The 22,882-nt window shown below is 38.2% G+C and overlaps 1 protein-coding gene across 10 annotated transcripts in view; it reads left to right on the forward strand.

The window, feature by feature from the left end:
- PDE1C (phosphodiesterase 1C) overlaps positions 1 to 22,882 on the forward strand; it is a 502,891-nt gene that overhangs the window by 444,537 nt on the left and 35,472 nt on the right. For all 10 annotated transcript variants that reach the window (XM_059396607.1, XM_059396608.1, XM_059396610.1 and 7 more), the window contains 2 exons: positions 459 to 689; positions 6,815 to 6,892. In XM_059396607.1, coding sequence (XP_059252590.1) covers positions 459 to 689; positions 6,815 to 6,892 — 309 coding nt within the window. The remainder of the gene's footprint in view (positions 1 to 458; positions 690 to 6,814; positions 6,893 to 22,882) is intronic.

Genomic DNA, 22,882 nt, shown 5'->3' on the forward strand with positions numbered 1-22,882 from the left:
TGGCCATGAGAGGGTTTTGTAGTGTCCCTGAGCCTTGACTTCACATTTCTAAAATAGTGTTATAATAATGGTAGCTACCACCTAAGTCTGTTTTGGGAATGAAAAAGTAACCCTTAGAAAGCACTTAGCATAATACCTGGCAAAGAGGACACACTCAAGAGAAGTTATTGATGATAAATATTGAAAATGCCAATTGTTATATTGGTTTATTGTTATTATCCTTGTTATTATTACTTTCTCCCTGCCCCTTCTGCTCGCCCACTATTTCCAGAAATGACATCACCAGGAACCGATTTTATTGGTTTCCTGAATATGGACACTAATCTCACTTGAATTAACCAGAGATAGACCCCAAACACTCGGTGCAAATACTTGTTTTTGTTTAAAGAGGCAGTTCTCCTAATAGCGTGACCTCTTTTCATCTTTTCTGTGCCTTTCCTGACTTGCCATGGGAACAGAGGAGAAGGCCAAGAAGGAAGCAGAGGAAAAAGCTCGCCTGGCTGCAGAGGAGAAGCAAAAGGAAATGGAAGCCAAAAGCCAGGCTGAAGAAGGCGCAGCTGGCAAAGCCGAGAAAAAGACATCTGGGGAAGCTAAGAATCAAGTCAATGGAACGCGCACGAACAAAAGCGACAACCCTCGTGGGAAAAATTCCAAAGCTGAGAAGTCCTCAGGAGAAAAACAACAGAATGGTGAGTACAGTTTCCCTGGTGAAAGGCTCTTTTCAGGGTGTTAATGATGTGATGAATGGAAACTGGCCAATAAACACACCTAGGAGGATGGCTCTTGGAGCCTCGTCTCTGCCTGCCCCCCCACCCCCAGCTGCTGCTCATCACACCTCACTGGGCCATGGATTCCATTAGGATCCCATCAAAAGCAGCCAGAGGCTGACTTGGGCCTTTCTCCTGGGGAGATTTATGTTTGTCAGACCTTTCCCAGCTGTTCTGGAGACTCTGGTCAGTGCTGACCTGTCCACTGGGGAAATAACTATTATCAATATGAGCACGTTCCTGAGTGCTTACTGCCCAGATGTGTGGATGGAAAGTATCTTCCATATGCACCCTCCCTCTAGCAGGCAGGGCTGGGACTCAGGTCTGTCTGTCTGTAGGTGAATAAATATATACATTAGGATGACCACCTGTCCCCTTTGCCTGGGGACTGAGGAGTTTCCTGCATCTAGAGCTTTAGATTTTAAAACCAGAAAAGTACCAGCCAAACCCAGATGATCTGGTTATCACCTTAATTGCACTGTGCTTGACGCTGAGAATTTAGAAGTAGAAAGGCCACAGGAAGTCCATAATCTCATAGAGGACATGGACATCCTTAGAAATAATTCTGAGCAAGTAACAGTCATGGCAAGGCAGTCAAACTTAGCTCAAGGATCATGTCAAAAAAGAGACATTGGCCTTCTTGTGTCTGAGGCCCATAGAATGGAGAAATGTCCAAGAAAGCTTCAGAGGCTGGTGGTCCCTGAGCTATTTTCAATGCTGAACTTCGCTGGTCGAATGGGGGATGGGGACTTCTTCACCAGAGGGACCAAGACAAGCTGAGGCACAAGGGCATGGAATGGTTACCCTGTTTAGGGAAGAGTAGGAAGTTCAGAGTCTCTGGAACTTTCAAGGGCCCAGTTGTAGCAAGGTAGTTTTGTAGTCTGACAGACTTGGATTCGAGGCACAACTGTATCTCTCACTTCTTGGTGGCCTTGATCAGGTTACTTAGCCTTCTACTGACTCTGTGAAGTGTGCAGAGTAATACCAGCTCACAGCAGGGCCACTTAAGAGCCTCCAATAATGAGAATGAGAGCCAGAACAATGACGACAATAGAATAATTAGCACTTATTGACTATCGACCAGATGCTCTTTTAAGTCCTCTCTTTACTTGTTTATTGTCTTATCTGCCTAGTAGGCCACTCTGTAGCTATTATGTATGCAACATAGTCTGAATAAATGACGAATATGTAGAAGAGGCTTAGCACAACACTCTCCAATTATTTTTACAATGAACATATAGAACATGTAGAATCAGAAAACAGTATTTTAATACATATGATAATGTTAATAATTCATATTATGTTCTAAGAGCTTTGCATAAATTCCCTCAAGTAACCATGTGAGCTCCCCAGGAGGTAGAAGAAACTTGTCCAGTCCCTCAGCAACCTGGTTCTGGAGACTGCTCCTAAGTCACTTTGTATTCAAGTGTATCATTGTCCAGAAAGTATGTTCAATTATATAAGAATTTATGATATACCTCTTTGAGTTTTTAGAGGGCAGTGCAAAAGACCCCCTCTTGTCCCCTCTGGAGGTCAGAACCAACTAAGAGAGAGATACCAGAATCAGAAAGTCAGTGGTCAACATATTAGTTCTCTTGCAACTGGAGTTGAATTGGAAAGTGTGACTTGGTCTGCTGAGCACATGGGCTTCTTCACACATCTGCCTCGAAGTGAACTTAGCCAACCAGATACTGGCAGGGCAGGCGGGCCTAGGACCTGCCACCTCATTCTCACTCCAGCACCCGAGCAACCCAGCACCCCAGAAGGTTGCTTCTGGAGTGATGCAAAAAGTATGAGTCTTGTAGAAAACACATCTTGGAGGGGGCTGGGAACTAGAGAAATGGGTGGCTGAACTGAACTTTGCATTCTCAAACTCCTCCTAGATGAGCCTCTCCTCCTCAAAGGAGGAGTATGGAAGGGCTCCTGAGAGAGGCAAGATATGTTTCTTCCCTACTTTTTTTTTCTTTTAGGAAAGCGGGTTAAAATGCCTTTTCCTTCATAAAAGTAATATGAATAGCATATTGAATGCTTAATATATGCCAGACATTGTACATGAGATTTTACCTACATTAAGTCATTTAAAAATGCTAACAGCTCTGTGAGGTAGATATACTGATTCCCGTTTTGCAGATGAGGAAATGGAGACTCAGAGAGTTTAAATCACTTGCTTACAGTCAAGCAGCCACTAAGTAGAGATCTCAAGTTAAATTCTGGTCTGGGTCCAAATTCTGTGTTTCGTTATCATCATGTCCTTTCTATTAGCAAGTTTTGGTGCTGTTGGGGAGAGTGGGAAATCAGAGGAATATTGAGGCTCAGCCGAGGTCCACGAGAAGCTTATAATCTCTTCCAGGGTTTGATGTACTTTTTCTGTAAAGGACCAGATAGTAAATATTGTAGACTTTGAGAGCCATGCCATCTCTACTGCAACTGCTTAACACTTCTGTTTTAGTGCAAAAGCAGCCACAGATAACATATAAACAAGTGAACATGGCTGAATTCCAATAAAACTTTGTTTCTAAAAATGCAAGTTTGAATTTTATATACTTTTCAAATACCATTAAATATTCTTCTCTTTTTTTCAACAAATATTTTTCAATAAAAACTATTCTTAGTTTTGGGGCCATATAAGACCAGGCACTGGGAGCACGTTTGGCTCATGGGCCAGAGTTTGCCAACCCCTGGTCCAGTCAGGGAGAGAAACCAATGAACATAAACATGCCAGTCATAGAGAGGGTTATAAATTCTATGAGATAGGAATAAACAAATACCCAGAGAGGGCAGAGGTGGCAGAAATCAATTCTGAAGACCATTAGAGGGAGAGCCTGAAAGAAACAAACAGGAGCCTGAGTTTTCGACTAGGCTGGGTTGATTTCACAACTGTGTTTATTTCCCAAAGTAATCAACAGTCTGCCATTTCCCTTAAAAATTAAGTATTAAATGAGAGATGGGAAAAGAAGTCAATTTTAAGCAATAATAAGAAAGGCTAATGGTGGTTCGGGACTGTGTTACAGCAGCCTAATGAAAATGATTTATAACTGTGCAGAAAGGCTCTTTTGTTTCCCCTGTTTATTGAATAACAGCTCACATCAGCCATTACTCCATATACAACCCATGGGAAATTACCTAATGGATTCTGTTCAAGGAACATCATCAAACAAACATGTGTCACTTTCCCATCATCCTTCTTTGTGGTCTCCTAAGATACTTCTGGGATGGAACCAGAGGACGGTGGTTAAGTGGAGGTTCTAGAGGTGTTCTCATCAGCCACTATGAGATCCCCTAAGCTTTGGTCTCCATCAAGTTACTTCCTTTCTCAGCCTCCCCAACCCTGACTAAGGACAAGGCAGGCTGCCCACAGGCTGTTGGCTGGCAAATTGAACCTCTCCTGTGACTTCTGGAAGACATCCTGTCTTGTTGCAGCTGTGGATAAAGCTCCAGTCCAGGGAAACCTTGAAGGCATAAAGTATTATGCATGAGGGTGTAAAGGCTCATTTAGGAAAGAAAGACATTTTTCTGCAGGTCATTAGTTTCACTACAGGGCTCAAGATCCTTGAGTTCATCTCTGGATCCTTAAAAGAAGGAGCCAGTCTTTGAAGTGTTCTGAGGGACTTCCAAAGGAATCCTCTCTTTGGCCACTGATGGTGGTAAAGGGTGATGAGTATGTCCTTCACTTGAATTCCTCCTGCTTACGCTCTGGCTGGAGTTGACGCCTTTCCCTTCAATCCCTTCAGCCAGTTCATCCCATTTCAAAATTAAGAGTAAGAGGAAACTTGGGTAATTTGTTGACTCCTAACTTAGCTTAGGATTTATCAAATTCCATTGAAAATACTTACTTTGTCAAATATATCACAACCCAAAATGGTCTTGAATCGTCCTTAGATAACCAATTCTTTATAAATCTGTGGGTCAAAAGCATTTAAAAATGGCAGCAATAAATAGAAGCCTGAAATTGGAAACTTGAGCTTCGTAGGGAAGTTAGAGCCTAGCTTCTAGAATCAGACTGATCTATGTATATTGTGGTAGATTGCTATATTTATGCCTTAGGTTCCATAGCCTTAGAACAGAGATGGTAATATAAGTTTCATATCCATTCTTCACAAGTTGGTTTGAACAAATCACTTTGTGGAAAGATCAGTTGGCCATCTCTGTAAAAACTGTTAGACAGATAGCTTAAACCAGATCTACGGCTGCCAAGAGGAACAGTTCTGCTGCTGGAAGGAGCCACACATGCAAGGTTACGGGCAGAGGCGGGGCCCAGAGTGGTGTACAAACCACTGGCAGGCAGCCGGCGTGCTGCTCAACACAGCAGGACGGACCAGCGTGTGCCTCAGTGGCTACAGGGAAGCCAGAGGAAAACTCACCCTTGGAAAACATCCTCAATCATTTGATGAGTTTGTTATTCTGCAAATTGATTGTTTTGTGAATTAAACTGTGATGAATTTGTCTACTTTCCATCGTAGTCCCTTCACAACGGGGTTGTTAGAAGAATTTAATGAAACGATGCAGGCAATATGCCTGGCACAAAGAAAGCAGGAAAGATAAGACCCTGCTTTCTCCTTCCTGGCTGCAGTTATTCCTAGGGTCTTCTTGCTTCAAGAAGTTTGAGTATTTTAGTTGTAAATTATTCTGGGTTTTATGCAGGCTAAAAAGAAAGATGCCGCTAGTAAGACTGTAAGAAAAATTTCCAAAACTTGAGAATAAGGCTGGGGAAAGGATGCCATGTCCTTTCAATGTCATAGTGGCAAACTGTTGAACAGACATGGCCAGGGATTATGTAATTATCTTAGACAGGGGTCAGCAAGAAGTTTTCTGTGTTGGCCCAGCCAGTGACTCGTCCTGGTTTTGCATGTCTCTGTCACAACCATGCAGCACTTATCCCTACGGCGTGAAAGCGTCCGCAGACAGTATGTAAATGAATGCATGTGACTATTTCCAATGATCTCTGTTTCCAGATTGGCCCCCGAGCTACAGGTGGACGACTCCTGCTTTAGGAGAACAGGACTGTTTAACTTTGTCATGTACTATTGACACAAACCTAGGTACTACGAAGTTGTGTGATAACTTACAGATTTTTGACTGTTAGAAGAGATTACCCCCTTGCCCACAGGTTATGATTTTATTGCCCTGTGGGAGATAACCAGTTTTGTTTCTAACACAGCAATCTCATTTTTTTTTTAAAGATTTTATTTATTTATTTGACAGAGAGAAATCACAAGTAGATGGAGAGGCTGGCAGAGAGAGAGAGAGGGAAGCGGGCTCCCTGCCGAGCAGAGAGCCTGATGCGGGACTCGATCCCAGGACCCTGAGATCATGACCTGAGCTGAAGGCAGCAGCCTAACCCACTGAGCCACCCAGGCGCCCAAGCAATCTCATTTTAAAGGTTTTCTAAAAGGCCTATAAATACCCATTTCCTTAGATGCCCTTGGCACCATCCTTACTATCTCTCTGGTTCTTTTGTGAATGAATTAAGTTTTTGACACATGTTTATTCTACATCTGTTTGCATAGTGTTTCTGAACACTTACAAATCATATTTCGACAAGCTCGTTACTTAGAATACCGTTTATAACTCCAGTTTAGAGTTCAGATATCATTGCGTGATGTGTCAGAAATTGCATTCACTACCTTAAATACATTTGTCCTTAGAGTATGTCTATAAAGTAGCTATTATTATCCCCATTTTGCAGATGAGGAAACTGACACCTATAGAACTTGAGTAGCTATGAGCTGGCATAATTTACATTTGATCTGAGTTTTTCTGCTCTCCACAGCCCAGTAATAAAGCTGAATTTCTTTTCTTGAAAATAAACATTATTGGCTCAAGTGCTACATTGTTTAACAGGAACTTTGTCTTAATTTCTGGATTATAATCTAGCTTTTAAGACCTAATATATGGTTTAAAAAGGTATTTACATTCAGACATGTACCCCTTCATGACTAAAATTATGTACTTTTTTTTTCATCTTTTTACCTTGACAAGTTTAGGACTATTTATAACGTCCCTTTTAGCTATATACATATGCTGTTTGTCATGTTTATTACTTTCAGGTGACGTGAAAGATGGTAAAAATAAGACAGACAGGAAGGATCAATCCAATGTCGGAAGTGATTCAAAGAAAACAGATGGTAAGAGCATAATTCCCATTATATTTTTCCATAAAATGTGCGATTTAATGCAGGTTTGTTAGAATTACACCTAGAATTGAATTGTGATTGTTAATATATTCTTATACCGTAAAAAAATCCCTTCACTACATGTAGGGAGTACTCAACCCCTATTTCAGTAATTTACAGATTATCAATTTGTCTCTTCCCCTCCACCATCCTTTGCTCCATCTCAAATGCATTCTATACTCTCTCTCTTCACCACTTGTCATTTTTTCATTTTCACTTTAAAGTTGCCTCATGACTTACTGTTTGGAATGGAATGGACTACGAGTCTTTGGGTGTGAATTGTGCAGCATAAATGGGAAGTGCTCCATGTTTTCAGTTTCAGCACTTTCTCTTTAAATGAGGAATTATTGCTTTTGGTAAGAACAGAAATCTGTTCAGTGTTATCACTGTATTGGGAGGCCCACATGTTGGAGAATGAGCATAGTTGTAGAATGCAGATTGGTCAGCAAGAATAAGTCTCAAAGGCAAGTTCCGAATGGCAATCCCCACCAAACCAGTTAGACTGAACCTACCTTGTGATGTGCTCCATGAACATTGCTTTTACTTTTCACAAAGAGCATTCTACTCTCTCTAAAGCCTAAAAAGTTCAGATTATATTATCCTTCAGACTTTGTACTAGCCTACTGAGAAAACTGTTCTCATCTTTTATATCAATCTCCTGTTTCATTTGTAACATGGGCTTATTCTTGGCGACTCCTTCATACATGTACATGATATTAAACTGAACATGCATGCTTACCTCGGCAGCACATATACTAAAACTGAAAATGCAAACTTCTAGTTAGTGGTTTGTGTTAAGAGTCCTAGATGCTTTTGAATCATACCTCCCTAGAGACATTGCATTGAATGCTAAGCTGTTCTTTGATGATTTGGTTTTAATGTCATTGAAGGATAAATACCAGATTGAGGAGTAAGAAGAAATTTGAACACAACTCCACCTATTAAAAAGGAAGCAGCCCCTCTAGCTTTCATCTAAGCCACTGTGGCAGGCTTTCTTTACGCATATGCACGAAATCAGTTCTCAAGACTTTTCTTCTAAGCTCATTCAATAATTCATGCCAGGTGTCTTATCACATAATACCTAGGGAACACTCATGTGCAGTTTTTCACCAAATTGTTTATGGAAATGGAAACCATGTATCTAATAAAAATAAAAATAAATACCTCCTTGAATGATTGTGACTAAGACATGAATTACACAGAGACAAAACAGAATTCAAGGGGCCCCTGGGTGGCTCAGTGTCATGATCTCAGGTCAACTCAGGTCATGATCTCAGGGTTCTGGGAGCGATCCCCACATTGGGCTCTCTGCTCAGCAGGGAACCTGCTTCCCTCTCTCTCTGCCTGCTGCTCTGCCTACTTGTGATCTCTCTCTCTGTCAAATAAATAAAATCTTTAAAAAAAAAAAACCCACACACAAAAAAAACAGAATTCAAAATGACAGTCATCCTAGCCAAACTTTATTATGGGTAAGGTTTGTTGCCAGACATCATTAAACCCAAGTCAAGATAACACAAGCCAGAACATGTACAATAGAGGAGAATGGTGTTAGATATAAACCCAGCACCTGGAAACCTGGCCCATCCTGCTTCCAGTGACTAGCCCATCTGAATTCCTAGAGCATAAAAGTGCAGAGTAAGTCCCAAATCTTTAACATGGGATCTTGTTGCATTTTTATATTGTGCTACAAATATCTATAATATACATACATCATCTGTTATGATGGTGTCATGTGGGCTCGTGAATTAAATTTTATTACCTTCATTAAGCACTTTTATTTTACCGGTGCCATTTATAATTAAATTGTCCCCAAGTATTTAAAATAATTAAACAGCTTTTTTAAAAAAAGAGGGGTGTAGGAAGGGGTCAACAGATACTATGTTCTATTGAACAAATAAATGTAAAGCTGACTGTTTAATGAACATGATTCTGGATCCCACTGGACAATGAAAAGGGTTCAATAAATAAAGAAGAGATATTTTCTGATGTCTATTCCTTTCCCCCTCCATAACTCTAACTTTCCTCTGCTTCCAATGGGTCTGGTGTGTTTATACTAGCAAGCTTATACACAAACTTGGACATGAACAACTTTCTGTTTTAATTTCATTGATGGGCTAACATGACATCAGTTGTTCTCACTGCTTTGATACCATAAGGACACAGATCACTGAGCTTTAGTTACTTGTGCTATCTTAGCCAAACATCTTTCCCAGGACTAAAGCCATTCTTGGTGGCATGAAGTGGATAGATTTCAATCAGCCTCATTTATCTCTTCACCTTTGATCATCAAAAGTCTCTACTTAAGGAAAAATTTTAAGTGATATATGGATCAGAGGGTACATTGATTATTAAAAGCTGCCTAGTAACAACCATATACATTTTGAATATTTCTTTTTAATAGATCCTATTAACATTTGATGACGAAAGGTAGTCAGTTTAACTATTATTAATGCCTCTCCCCCTAATACAAGCCTTGGGAGCCAGGGGTGACCAGCTCTGTCTAATTTTTGAGAGGGAGTATCCAAGCACAATTCAGTGCCCAGTATGACCAAACCGACTATGGTTTGAAGTTGGAACATTGTACCCATTCAGAAAGAAACCTGATGGAAACTGGACCACAGTTGGTTATGCCCAAACTCCACTGAGCTGAGGTACACACAGAGGGAAGGGGTGTGTGCTAAAAGCATAAATTATATCCTGGCATAGTGAAAACATTGCAGTTGAACATTATCTCTGTCAGGCTACTGAGGTACTACTTAGTATCCTGCAGTATTAATTTTCAAACTGGCTTCAAAGAATGAATGTCCTTTGAAACTACATTGTTTACTCTTAGGGAGAAATGTACTAACATAAAAAGATCGGGGCCTCTGAGCCAAGATTCTCTCAGGGCCTAAACTTTTACAGTGTCACTGGGAGACTGGCAGGGTGCCAGTGAATGAATTATTTTCAGTGTGTTTTTAGTCATGTTTGAAACAGCATAGTCTCTTGGACCTGCCATAATTTTTTATAGTTGCCCAGAAATATGAGTTTGCTTTTAACTTTGACTACATTAAAGAGATATAAGAGATATAAGAGATAGCCACCATTTGTGTCTCTCAAAAGACTGATTATAATTAGGCCCTACGGGGTTATTTGCCAAGTCCCAGAGAGAGAGAATTCAGCAGGAATTTCTCCTTCACTGAATGTTCTGGAAATTGGAGTGTTTAAGGGTGTTCATGAAATTTAAAAGTCAACTGTGTAGAGTGAAAAGAGTGGACAAAAGACCATCTATGTACCTCTGCTTCTGCCAAAGAGGACTAATAAGAATTAGATTCACCCTTTCACCTGAAACAATAATAATCATAATAAAAGACAACTTACGTGGAAAAATAGTTTTCAAGATACTGGACATCAAGAAATGAAGAACAGTAATCTCCAAGAAACAGGAAACAAATGATATAATACCTATGAATGATCCAGCTTCCTCCTTTGAGAGGATTTCCAAGCAACATAGGAGGGAGAATCGAGGCAGACCTGATGGACTCCTTGAGTTGAAGAGTTGAATAAGGGTCTGGGGAGAGCCACTGTGGCTCCAGCTAACAAGATAAAGTACCAGAGAGGGGAGAGTTGTAGAGATATAGAACTCCAGAAATCTAAAGAGTAGTCATTCATCAGAGTCCTGATTGACCCATACAGATAAGAAACTACCTGAGATCAGGAAAGAACCATTCAAGAGGATTAGAGGGAATGGTCCTAATGTTCACACTTCATTTAAGGCAAGAAAAGTACCTATTCTCAATAGTCAGACTTGAATATCTCATAATTTAAAGGGAATTGGATAGAAGCCACCTAAATGTCTTATTTTGTTAGTTGGGGAGTAAATAGCTGTCAGCTAAATGCTGCTTTGGTCTCACCTAATAAACCTTGAAAGCAAGACATGAAAGGATCAAAGTGTTTCCAAATAACTGCACCCCAAAGTTTGTGTATAGGAATACAAAAATATCCAGTACCCAACAAGGTAAATTTCACCATATCCAATATCCCATCAAAAACTACTGGATGTGCAAAGAAGCAAGAAAATACTTTGCATAATAAGAGAGAGAGAGAGAGAACTGAAACAGAAGTTAGAATAGCAGACAAGAATATTAAAGCAGTTCTTATAACTATAACCCATATGTCTGAAAGTTGATTAGGGAGATGGGAGTTATAAAGAAGGGAAAATCAAACTTCTAGAAATAAGCATTATAATGTATGATTTAGAAAACATACTGGATGGTATTAGCTAAAAACATTGGATGAGATTAATAATAAGTACAATGGGTGAGATTAGACATTGTAAAAGAAAAGACTAGTGGAAAAATTATCCAAAATAAAACAGAAAAAATTATAAAGAGCAACAGTGAATTTTAGGACATCTTCAACAGCCTGATGTATGTAACTGGAGTTCCTAACATAAAGAAGAGAGAGAAGAAGAAAGAAAAATATTTGATGAAGTAATTTACTTGGGCAAAGAAAATTTTGCCCAATGATGAAAACTACAAATGCACAGACTCAAGAAGCTCAGTAAAGCCGAGGCACAAGAAATTTGATAAAATTACACCAAAACATGTCATAATCACATTATTCAAAACGAGTAATGAAGAGAAAATTTAAAAACAGCAAGAAGGATAAAAAAATTCATGTACAATTGAAAAAAAATGAGGATAACTGTAAATATCTTATCAGAAACAATGCAAGTGAGAAGACAGTGGAGCAACATCTTTAACATGCTGAAAGAATAAAATAATTCAATTAAGAATTCTATACCCAGCAAAAATATCTTTCAGATATAAAAGCTGAAAGAAGTCACAGTACAAGAAATGTTAATGAAAGGGAGTAGGGTAACTATGCCAGTTGGAAATATGGACCTGCCCAAAAGAATGAGGCACATGAAAAATGGTAAATAAATGGATAAAGATCATTGCCTATTTGAACAAAATAATAGTAATACATCATCTGATTTATAACACATACAACTGAGGGGTACATGTATGGTGCCTTTGGTTAGGTGACTGACTCTGTTTCAGCTTAGGTGGTAATCTCAGGGTCATGAGATCAAGTCCCGCATTGGACATCATGCTCAGTGTGGAGTCTGCTTGAGATTCTTTCTCCCTCTCCCTCTGCTCCTGCGTATTCTCTCTCTCTCAAATAAATCAGTAAATCTTAAAAAATAACATATGTGACTGAAATAGCATAAAACAATAGCATAAACAGACAATAGCATAAAAAGCTGGGAAGGGAGAAATGGAAGTATACAACTGTAAAGTTCTACTATACATGAAGTGACATAATATCATTCGAAAGTTAATTGTGGTAAATTAAGAGCATATACTATAAACTCTAAAGCAATTAAAATAACAAAACAAAGCCATATAGCTAATAAGTCAACAAAATAGATAAAATGGAATTGTAAAAATACTTAATCTGCAAGAAGATTTAAAAAAAGATAAGAAGGGATCAAAGAACATATGAGACAAATAGGAAACAAATAGCAAGATCATAGACTTAAAACTAAGCATATCAGTTAAGACATTAAATGTCCTAAAGACCCCAATAAAAAAAACAGAGATTTTCAGATTATAAAACACAATTGTAGTCTGCCTTTATTTAAACACACACACACACACACACACACACAAATAGCCCAAAAGTAAAAGGATAACAATTGGTATATCAAGGTAACTAATAAAAAGAAAACTTGAATGGCTGCATTAATAGCTGACAAGGTAGATTTCATTGCAAACCCTATCACTAGAGATAAAGAAGTCCATTTCATGATAAAGTTGTCCATTTATAAAGATGATATAATAATACTTTATGCACTGAATTACACAAAATTAACTGAAAAAATTATCTTTTTAAACTTTTTAAGATTTTATTTGTTTGGGGTAGAGAGAGAGAAAGAGAGAGAGAATGCATGAGTTAGGGGAGGAGCAGACACCCTGCTGAGCAGGGAGCTGAGGGCTTGATCCCAGGATCCTGGGATCATGACCTGAGTTGAAAGTAGATGTTTATTTATTTTTTATTTTTTTTTTAAAGATTTTATTTATTTATTTGACAGAGAGAGAGATCACAAATAGGCAGAGAGACAGACAGAGCGAGAGATGAGGAGAAGCAGGCTCCCTGCTGAGCAGAGAGCCCTATTCGGGACTCGATCCCAGGCCCCTGGGATCATGACCTGAGCCGAAGGTAGAGGCTTAACCCACTGAGCCACCCAGGCGCCCCGAAAGTAGATGTTTAACCAACTGAGTCATCCAGGCACCCTCAGCAAAAAAAAAAAAATTTAATCCATAATTTTATTCAGAGACATTAGCATTCCTCTCTCAATCATTGATAGAATAAAGAGATATAAAATCAGCAAGGAAAGGAAGATTTGAACAACAATACCAACCAACTTCACCTAAGTGGCATCCCTAGAATACCCAACCATAGAGAACACACATTCTTTTCAAGTGCATGCAAAGAACATTTATCAATATAGACCAGATTGTGAGTTATAAAATAAGTCCCAATAAATTGAAAAGGAGCCAAGTCATACAAAGCATATTTACAGGTCATTGTGGAATTAAATTGACATAAGGATATTAATATTGTTTTAGTATCCTTTTAATTTTTGTAGAATATATCATGACTTAATCTATCATTTTTTTATATTGGTAATTTGTCTTTTTTCTCTTTTTTTCCCCTTACCAGTCTGGCTAGAGGATAAGTTTTACTAATTATTGTTATTAATATTTCTCATTGTTTTTCTGTCTTTATTTCATTGATTCCTTATCTTTTTTTTTTTCTTCTGCTTTCTTTGAGTTGAGTTTGCCTTATTTTCTAGCTTTTTCTTAAGGTGGAAGCTAACATGATTAATTTGAGATTTTTTTTCTAATGTAGGCATTAAGTGCTGTAAATTTCTCTCTAAGTACCACTTTAGTAGTATGCCATAAATATTAACATGCTGTATTCACATTTAGTTCAAAATACTTTCTAATTTCCATTTTAATTTTTACATTGATTTAAGAATTATTTAGAAACGTAGTATTTATTGCTAAATATTGGGGGATTTTCCAGAGATAGTGGAAATATAAGTCCTCTCCAAATTGATCTACAGATTCATGCAATTCAATTAAAATCTTAGCAGGTTTTTTTGGGGGGGTAGAAATTAGCAAACCAATTATAAAATTTATGTGGAAATGCATAGCACCCAAAATAAACAAAGCAAGTTGGAAAAAGAAGGGAAAAGTTGGAAGGCTAAAAAGGAAGACCTTGTTTGAAGACTTAAAGCTTAGTAATGAAAGCAGCATGGTATTAGCATCATGATAGACAAATGGGTCAATAGAATAGAGAGTCCAAAAGTAGATCTATATGTACATGGACAACTTACTATTGACAAAGGGCATTCCATGGAGAAAGGTAGTCATTAACAAATGGTGGTGGAATAATTCATTATTGATATGCAAAATTATCTCCTATATTTTACATCATATGCAAACATCAAAATCATAAACCTAAATTGAAAATGTTAAATTATAAGACTCAAGGTTAAGAAAACAGGAAGGACCCTTTGCAATCTCAAGTTAGGCAAAGATTTTCCAGGTCTGACACCAAAAGTACGAACCATAAGAGAAGAAGCTGATAAATTATACTTTAATAAATTAAGAACATCTGCTCTTCAAAAGCTTCTATTAGGAGAATGAAAAGACAGCCCACAGACCTGGGGAGAATATTTACAAAGCCTATATGTTTTAAAAGAGTTATATCCAAAATATATAAAGAAATGTCAATGTTCAATAATAAGAAAATAAACAAATTCATTAAAGACATGCAAAAGATTTAAACATTTCACAAAGAAGAGAAGTACAGGGGCACCTGGGTGGCTCAGTGGGTTAAGCCTCTGCCTTCGGCTCAGGTCATGATCCCGGGGTCCTGGGATGGAGCCACGCATCGGGCTCTCTGCTCAGCGGGGAGTCTGCTTCCTCCTCTCTCTCTGCCTGTCTCTCTGCCTACTTGTGGTCTCTGTCAAATAAATAAATAAATAAATAAATCTTTAAAAAAAAACGGAAGAGATGTATAGCTAGCAAATAGGTACATTAAGGAGATCATAGATATCAGTAGGAAATGCAAATTAAAAGCCAAATTAAAAATTATAATGAGAGAAAACAAAACAAAACATATACATGGGGAGATGATTTTACACTTGTATATTATATTCACCTAATAATTTCTTAGTTCTCAACTTCCCTTTGCCTGTGAGGACACAACTTTGTCAGCTCATTTCCTTATAGCCACTCTTTCTGTGTATTTCTTAAGTTGCTCCTTGTCTTGCCTTTAGGCTCTCAATACAGGAAACATGAAAGGCAATTGAGCAAATATTCTTGTTAGTTTATGGAGAACAACTACTTGAAATTAAAATCCTGTAGTATACATTCACGAATTTGCTTGTGATGCGATTCTTCACAAGACTGGTATCTCATGACCTTGATTTACTGCAGGACTCACAAGAGTCAACCAAAGAATTATTGTGTTTTTCCTGTTTTCTAACTAGATGATCCTACCAGAGTAGTTTGAAAGTGGGTAAATCAATGGAATGGATGACTCTGACTCTGTTAGATGCCTTTGGTTCTGTTATAATAGATGTGCCAGTTTATAAAAGCAGTGGAAGGATATAGTCTGAACCCTTTACACTTGAGTTGTACTTGGTGTTCTTATTTTTCGGCTGACATTGAAAATATTTCTTTAGTTGCCTTAAGGGTGGAGTGTCATGACTTGCTTTGCAGTGGAGTTGGTAGTGAGAGATAGATAGGGCCTGCCCAGGCCTGGAGGTGTGCACTTCTCTGCAAATCCAGGGAGGAAACAGTACAAAAGCAGGTGCCTGGAGAAGGTGCATGAAGAACTGAGACACATGTCTGTCTTTACAGCAACAATAGTGTCTGACTTAGTTCATGTTCAGAGATATGAGAAGCAACAAACACACTGGCACATACATCATTATTCAGGAGGCATGTTTTTGTTGAGACCATCATCAGTTTTCATGTCTGTATAAATACTTGTACCCCAGTATTCTCTTCTCAGGGAATCATGCTCACCTCATTCGTTCTTCCAAGTATTTTTTCCCCACACTACTCAGGACAATAGTTGTTAGGCTGTCTTTATACACCAGAATAAAGAACTGCCTTATTTCAGATCTATCAAAACCATAGCTTGTAAGTCAATGCTTCCTTTTATTTCCTCATTGTTCCAATCAATGCTGTTTCTTCCCACAGGGCTTCTTAGTATCACTTGCAGCTGATGCTGTCTGTGCCTTGGTCCATGCAGAGCTATAGAAGCAATTGAACACTTTTGCCCACCTTCAGTATACTTGTATTTAAATCAATCCCATACATCTTAACTAGCCATGGGGAACTTTATAGGCATTTATATTTCAGAATCTTAATGGGTTACAAGTCTTAGAGGGAAGTGTCTTAATGGCCATCCTAGTTGAAACTTCTGTCCTAATTTGTTTTACGAAAGGTACACATAAGACAATTTAGTAATAGAAGAGGTAATGGAGTCTTGAAAATTCTTGACATAGGATTTGTGACGTGAAGCCCACTTTGTGGGTTTTCATTCATTTTGTTTTGTATGTAAGAACTATCTTATCTGGAAAACAAAACAAAACAAAACATCAATCCCTTCATTTGGGAGCCTACACTATGAGTGATGTTGTAAAGGAGAAGAGCTGATTAGCAAGAAGGGCTCCACACAATGGAAAAGGAGTTTCCTATTGACAGTAAATGAAGAGTTGGTTATGCTACAAAAGATCTGTTGACACTAACACCAATACTCCTAACCAATGTATGGTTTTGACTGCTAATTTACTGATGTACGATATGTACTGGAATACTCCTGTCAACTGGCTAGTCAGTGGTTTCTTTCTCCTAAAGGAAAACCTAACTGGGAACTCAAATCATATCAGAAAGTTGCTTGACAAGCTGAGAATGTAAGGAGAGTTAGTTGATGAAGTGTAACTTCAAGGTAGAATATCTTGATACATCTGTCTCCACCATTGGGATAGACTTGCCAAGAATAGTATGGTGGCCATCTTGCATGCCTTGTATTCTGACAGTGAAAGAGGCACTCCTCCTTGGCACCTCTCTTTCTAGTCTCCTTTTTGACCACAAATTCAGCCATCAGATCGGTTGATATCTTGGAGTAGATGATCATTCTTGTTTACTTTTAGTTCTTTGTGATTGCATTTCTGGACCTTAATCTTGAAGAAACCTCTTTGTTTTTAAGGCATTGTTTTTGATTCCCCATCATAGGCCACAAGATTTTCATGACCTTTATAAATCTCCACAGGTATGATCAGATTATGAACCGTGATGAGTAAAAAGAGCCAAGGATGGTGAGCAGTTCTGATAACACTAGTTGTTACCCTGTCCCTTCCTCTCACGTCCAGGGCAGTACTACTGTAACAATAACCTTAAGTCCTTCCTAATTTACTTTAAGTACAGAACCTATAAAACTTTAGTATTTAACTGCTTTTAGCAATGAATGATTTGCAGTACACCTCACTATTGATCATGCCACTGAAGTGAACCTCTGCTGTCTTGAGGTAGTTTCTATAAATAGTTAATCCCATCTTTTGGGTATTTTATTTGTTTCCTTCTCAGAGGATAACAGTTTTTTTTCTTAGTTCTGGGAAGATATCGCACTGTAGTCCTTTATGTATTGACAAAAAGCTGCCTATTTCTTTAATGAAGAATTTTCCTTCAGCATGAGAATCCAGCATCATTATGAGTTATTTTCCATGAGTGTACAGGGACCAAACATCTGGAGTCCCCTGAGTCCCGGTTAAGATAAGTCATCATAATAACACATGTTCTGATTAATACCCCATTTCCCTTAGCCATTTGTTCATGAAAACTCCTGTGACCTATTTACTTAACAAATGTATGTGTATGTACTAACATATGGAGCATCAACAGTGAAGAAATGATATGGTTTAGCAAGAAAAGCCATGAGATATTTGTTTTTCAGAACATTTTACATCCTTATTTTCTCAAGTAGTAAGATAACCCAAGGGTCTAAACCATGCACTACCATATCCCTGTCGAAGGAAAACTACAAAAAGTTTGATAAATGCAGGAGAGGATTGCAAAATTATTTTTTAGCTGCCTGCTATTCTCATGTATCTGGACAAAACCTCACTAATTGGATTTTAAAGGGTTTTGTTGCAAAACATTTTGATTGATATACTTAAATGGTATTTTCTAGTTATTTTCAGAAGCTGTGCTGTAGGTTGACCCAATGAGAGTTATTGTGAGTTCAACTGAAACCCAACACAGTTGTTTTTTTGGATGGATTTGGAGGAAGACTAGTAACCATTCCATGATATGTGGCTAGGACGTGGTCATATGGGGTGAACTAAATAATGTTCCTGCTCTTTTTACTACCGACTTATACTCTTGAGAGCTTGGAAGTACAAAGGCTATTACTTACACATGGTTCTAGTATCGGTGAGTCACAGTGAATCAGAACAGTTAGCTCTTTCAGTTACAAACATGCATTTCAAACTAATATAAACTTCCAGGTTTAGTGAATATCTTTGTGCTTCTCAAGGAGGGGGTATAATAGGTATCCTCATGATGGATTATAAAGGAACAGGTGGCATGCTACTACTATCATCCTCCTGTCCATTTTTGTGCCTTTGGAATTCATATTTGTAGTATTGAAACAGTAACTGAAATATATATAGTATATACATATGTATGTATATTGCATATATAAGTGATATAATCTATATAATACAATGTAAGATTGGTTGGTTTAAAATAATTAAATTGTGTTATACCAAAGAAAATTTCTGAAGTCAATTTATGCTTTTTACATTGCCATTTAGATTCCAGTCACTTAGCAAATAACTACATAGTAGAAATGTCAAATAAAAGTATATTAGGTATACTTTGGTAATGACAAAATTAATCTTTTTAAACAACTTTTCCCTTGGAATTACTGGTATATAAGCTTTCGTTGTTTCACTTTATCTTCTAGACATTTCGTTACACTCTTAATGTACCATTGTATTTTTAAAGGAACCCAGTCTGACAGAAAGGATTATAATTTTGGAACTGTGGAAAATGTGATTTTCCCCCCTCAACACTGATGTTCAGGATTAAAAATAACTTCTTAGTATTCATGAAATAAATATTTATCTATTTCCCCCCTATATTTTAGATTTTGTCAGATTCTACACACGGAATGGAGGAACACAAGTAACAATGCATTTGTCAAAAGAAGCTCTATTAACATTAGAAAAAATTCATTAAAATAACAGCTGCCTTTGCAGTAAATATGTGCCAATTTCAGGAGCTAGCACTGTCTACATTGTTAATGCCATTTCTTTTCTAGACACCCACACACTAGGAGAACAGTTAAAAATGCAGTATCAAGCAAGTATCAAAGCTTCCTCTTTGTGTTTATTCTTAGCATTCTCCACAGAATGGCACCACAATCTTCAAGTGACATCTGTATTTCATAAGTATTAGCCCTCTATCATACATGCTATTTTTATTTTCTACTCTGGAGGCACAGTGAAAACTTGAGAAAAAATATTTCTTTCTTCTTTCACTTACTTTGAATCTTACATTGCTTTTCCTGAACTAATAAAATTGAGAAAACGTGAAGAGCAGTCATAATGTTTCAGGTCTAAAATTCTAGCCTCACTTTCTCTGAAGGACTTCCTTGGTCTCTATGGTCTCTGGCTTCTTGTTGGCTTCAAAAACAGCAGATTGAAAGACTGGTCAGAAATAAAAACTTTCGTATTCAGACAATTCTAGGTTGTCTCACCGGCACCAAGGAGTGGTATGGGCTGCGGCTGCCTGCTGTTTACTTACCTCTCAAGAGTGGGGCAGGTCTGGGAGCACTTACAGAGTCAAATGTTTTCATTGTTTCCTTAGGCATTAAAGTACTAATTTCTTAATAAGAGACGAACAACAGTAAAACACCTTGGGCAGTGTGGGGCAGAGAGGGAGAGTTATTCACAGATTTTTAGTTTGAAAAGACCATGCTGTGTAAAGGGAAAGAGAAGGCAGAAAAGTTAGAAATTAAGACTTTAATACCATCATTATTCTCAGTGATAACACAGATGCCATGGGTCAGAAGAAAAGAAAAAATTGGGCGAGGGTTGGAGCTAAAAACTGCCATCTTTTGTTCTATTCTTATTCTGTGAATTTGGATCAAATGGGTAAATTTTAAGATCTCATCTTGTTGGCATAGGCAACAGGAAGTTTCAGGAAGTTAATATTCCCATAAATTTACTTACTTACTTTGTCTGTCCATCTGTTAATCCATCCATCCATCCACCCATCTATCTTAGCAGGGCTGTAGCATTAGTATTACATGCAGTGAACTTAACTTAAAACAATCATACTGTAATCATATCCATTATCATGTGGGGCAGGGAGAAAGCAGGCAGTATATGTTTTTGGATATTTAGTGATAACCATTTAAAATAGCACTTAAGACCTAAAACAGTGAAATCTCTGGATAAATTCTAACAGCTATATCTAAAATAATATTTGTTTGTTTTTAGCATTTCCCCATTATTAAAAAAACAAATGAAGCCAGAACCCACTTAAAAGCCCATAGAAATTCTACTAGACATCTAAAATTGGGTTTGATTTTGCCACATTGATTCTTCCTTTCCATTGCTTACTGTATTTTGTTGTTTTCATAGAAAGTTGACTCCATAAGGAGGCAGCTATGGTAGAGTTTCTGGAACTCGAAAATCTGGTTTGAATCCCAGCTCTGTTCTCAGCCAAGTCAGCTTATTTCTTTGAGCTTGGATGATAGTTGAATCAGGCTGTAAAAAATCAAAACCAAGAAAAATGAAAAAGAAAAGTGTTTACAGTTGTTTTTCAAGCCTGGTGCCAGATTCGTAGATGATTTAGGAATAAACATTATGACAGATAAACACATTTTAAGAGTCAAATCACGTTAAATCGAAATTTAAGCCTCTTCTTAAAACAATTATCTTTAAACCGAATGGTTTGAGACAGCATCTCCACTTACCTGTAGGAGGAGTAGCGTGGGAAGAGTGGAATAAACAAGGCCACACTGTTGTCAATTTCCACCTCCTTTATTCTTCAAATGAAGTTGCTGAAACATTTTTTGTTGTGCATTTCGTTGGAGTAAATATGATTCTGTGAATTCATACAGCCTGTGCCTCAGGATTCAGAGCCTCCACGGCTACCCCTTTGAGAGACGCAAGAAGTCTTTGGTCAAGGGGCGGGTGCGTCGGTGGATGGCACTCCGTTAGATATTTTCTCGCAGTATCCCAAGTTAGGTGAAGATATTTTCCATTTCTGCTTATAGATCATAAATAGGTGGCTGAGTTTAACTGCTTTTTGTGGCCTCCAAAAAGCCAATGTAGATTTTCAATCAATGAAATTCAGAGACCCTAGAACAAAAAAAAAATGATTCTTTATCTCAGTTAAATACAGAGTGGCCACTTACTTGTCTTCAGGAACTTATTTTCCTAATGCTTTGTGGTCTTATCCAATTTTAGCTTAAAATGCTTGTCCAATTTTAGTTTAAACTGAAAGCTAAGATGCAAAACCCAACCACAACAGAGCAAATATAGGACACTCAGTGCTGAGGGAGGAAGTGTGGAATGAGTAGGGAGCAAGCCTGATTTATAGACCACATCAAAGCCACATGTATGACAGGTGCCCCTTCTCCAGGGTGTTAGTCTCCACAGTGGGGCAAATTCTCCAAAGGAAATACATGCTTTTGATATATCCTACCTTATTATTGAATAAAATATAAAATAAATGTTTATGGTTTTCTTCTTAAATTTTGTTTCCTGCTATGAAAAGATTTTCAAAAAGGGTGGTGAGAGACTTCCTACCCATCATTATGCTTCTGTATCTGTCCCATCTACTTGATACTTATTTAATCCACTTCCTTTCAATTAAAAAATAATTTGTTGAGCAAGTGCAATGTGTCAGGCATTGTAATATATGCAAAGAGTGAGGAAGATAAGTGATGTTTCTCCTGCCCTCAAGGAATCTACATCTTGTAGGTACCTGTGATGGGAGACACCTTACCGCAAATGCCCTAAGAGATTTAGAAACAGAAACTACTTTTGGGAGAACCTGTGTTTGGGAAGGCTAGGAAGTCATGCAGGTCCCAGACCCAGCTACAGAGCAGCTTTTACTGTTGGTTGTTCTTAATGAACATAGGTACAGCTTAGATACACGTTTTCTTTATTTACCTCTTCTCTCCATCCCTTGACCAGAAGACGGTGGAGGGGAGGGTGGACATCCATAGCTGGTCACTTCCCATCTCATTCAGAAGCAATGACTGGAAAAGGAAAAAGGTCTTCTTTCTAGGGCCTTTGGGGTCCATTAAGATCCTAGATGGACTTCTTTCCATCTCTGGAACCCCGCAGGCTGGACAGCTGGCTACCGTTCACAGAGGCTTCATGAAAAAAGATGTGAATAGCTTCCCTTGTTGGCTAATTGAGGCTCACTGGTATAACAGTGGTCCTTGTCAGCTCTTCCTAGCATCCTTCCAACCAATGGGTCATTTATTAAACAATCACCTCAGACTTATATCATCGTAATAAAATTGGATTTTATATTTGGGGGGCTGGGGACATCTCCTAGGGTAGTTAGTGCTATGATGACTGTCTGAAAGGAGTCATTACATATGACCTCAAATGGGTAATGGTGGGGCCAAAGCACTCAGGAGGAGACCTGCCTTGCAACTGCCACCCAGACCAAATTGTACAGATGATCAGAACCAGGGGGAAATTTCTAGTCCTTGATTTCAGGTTTTATTTCACCCCTTTCCCTCACTGGCAAGTTCCAGAGAGGCAACTCATGACTTCCCTTACTGCCGGTGCCAGCATCGGACTAACTGGTCAGAAGTTTTTCTCTTTTCTGTTACTTC

This window comes from Mustela nigripes, chromosome 4 (assembly GCF_022355385.1).
Source record: "Mustela nigripes isolate SB6536 chromosome 4, MUSNIG.SB6536, whole genome shotgun sequence".
In the NCBI taxonomy this organism is placed as follows: Eukaryota; Metazoa; Chordata; class Mammalia; order Carnivora; family Mustelidae; genus Mustela; species Mustela nigripes.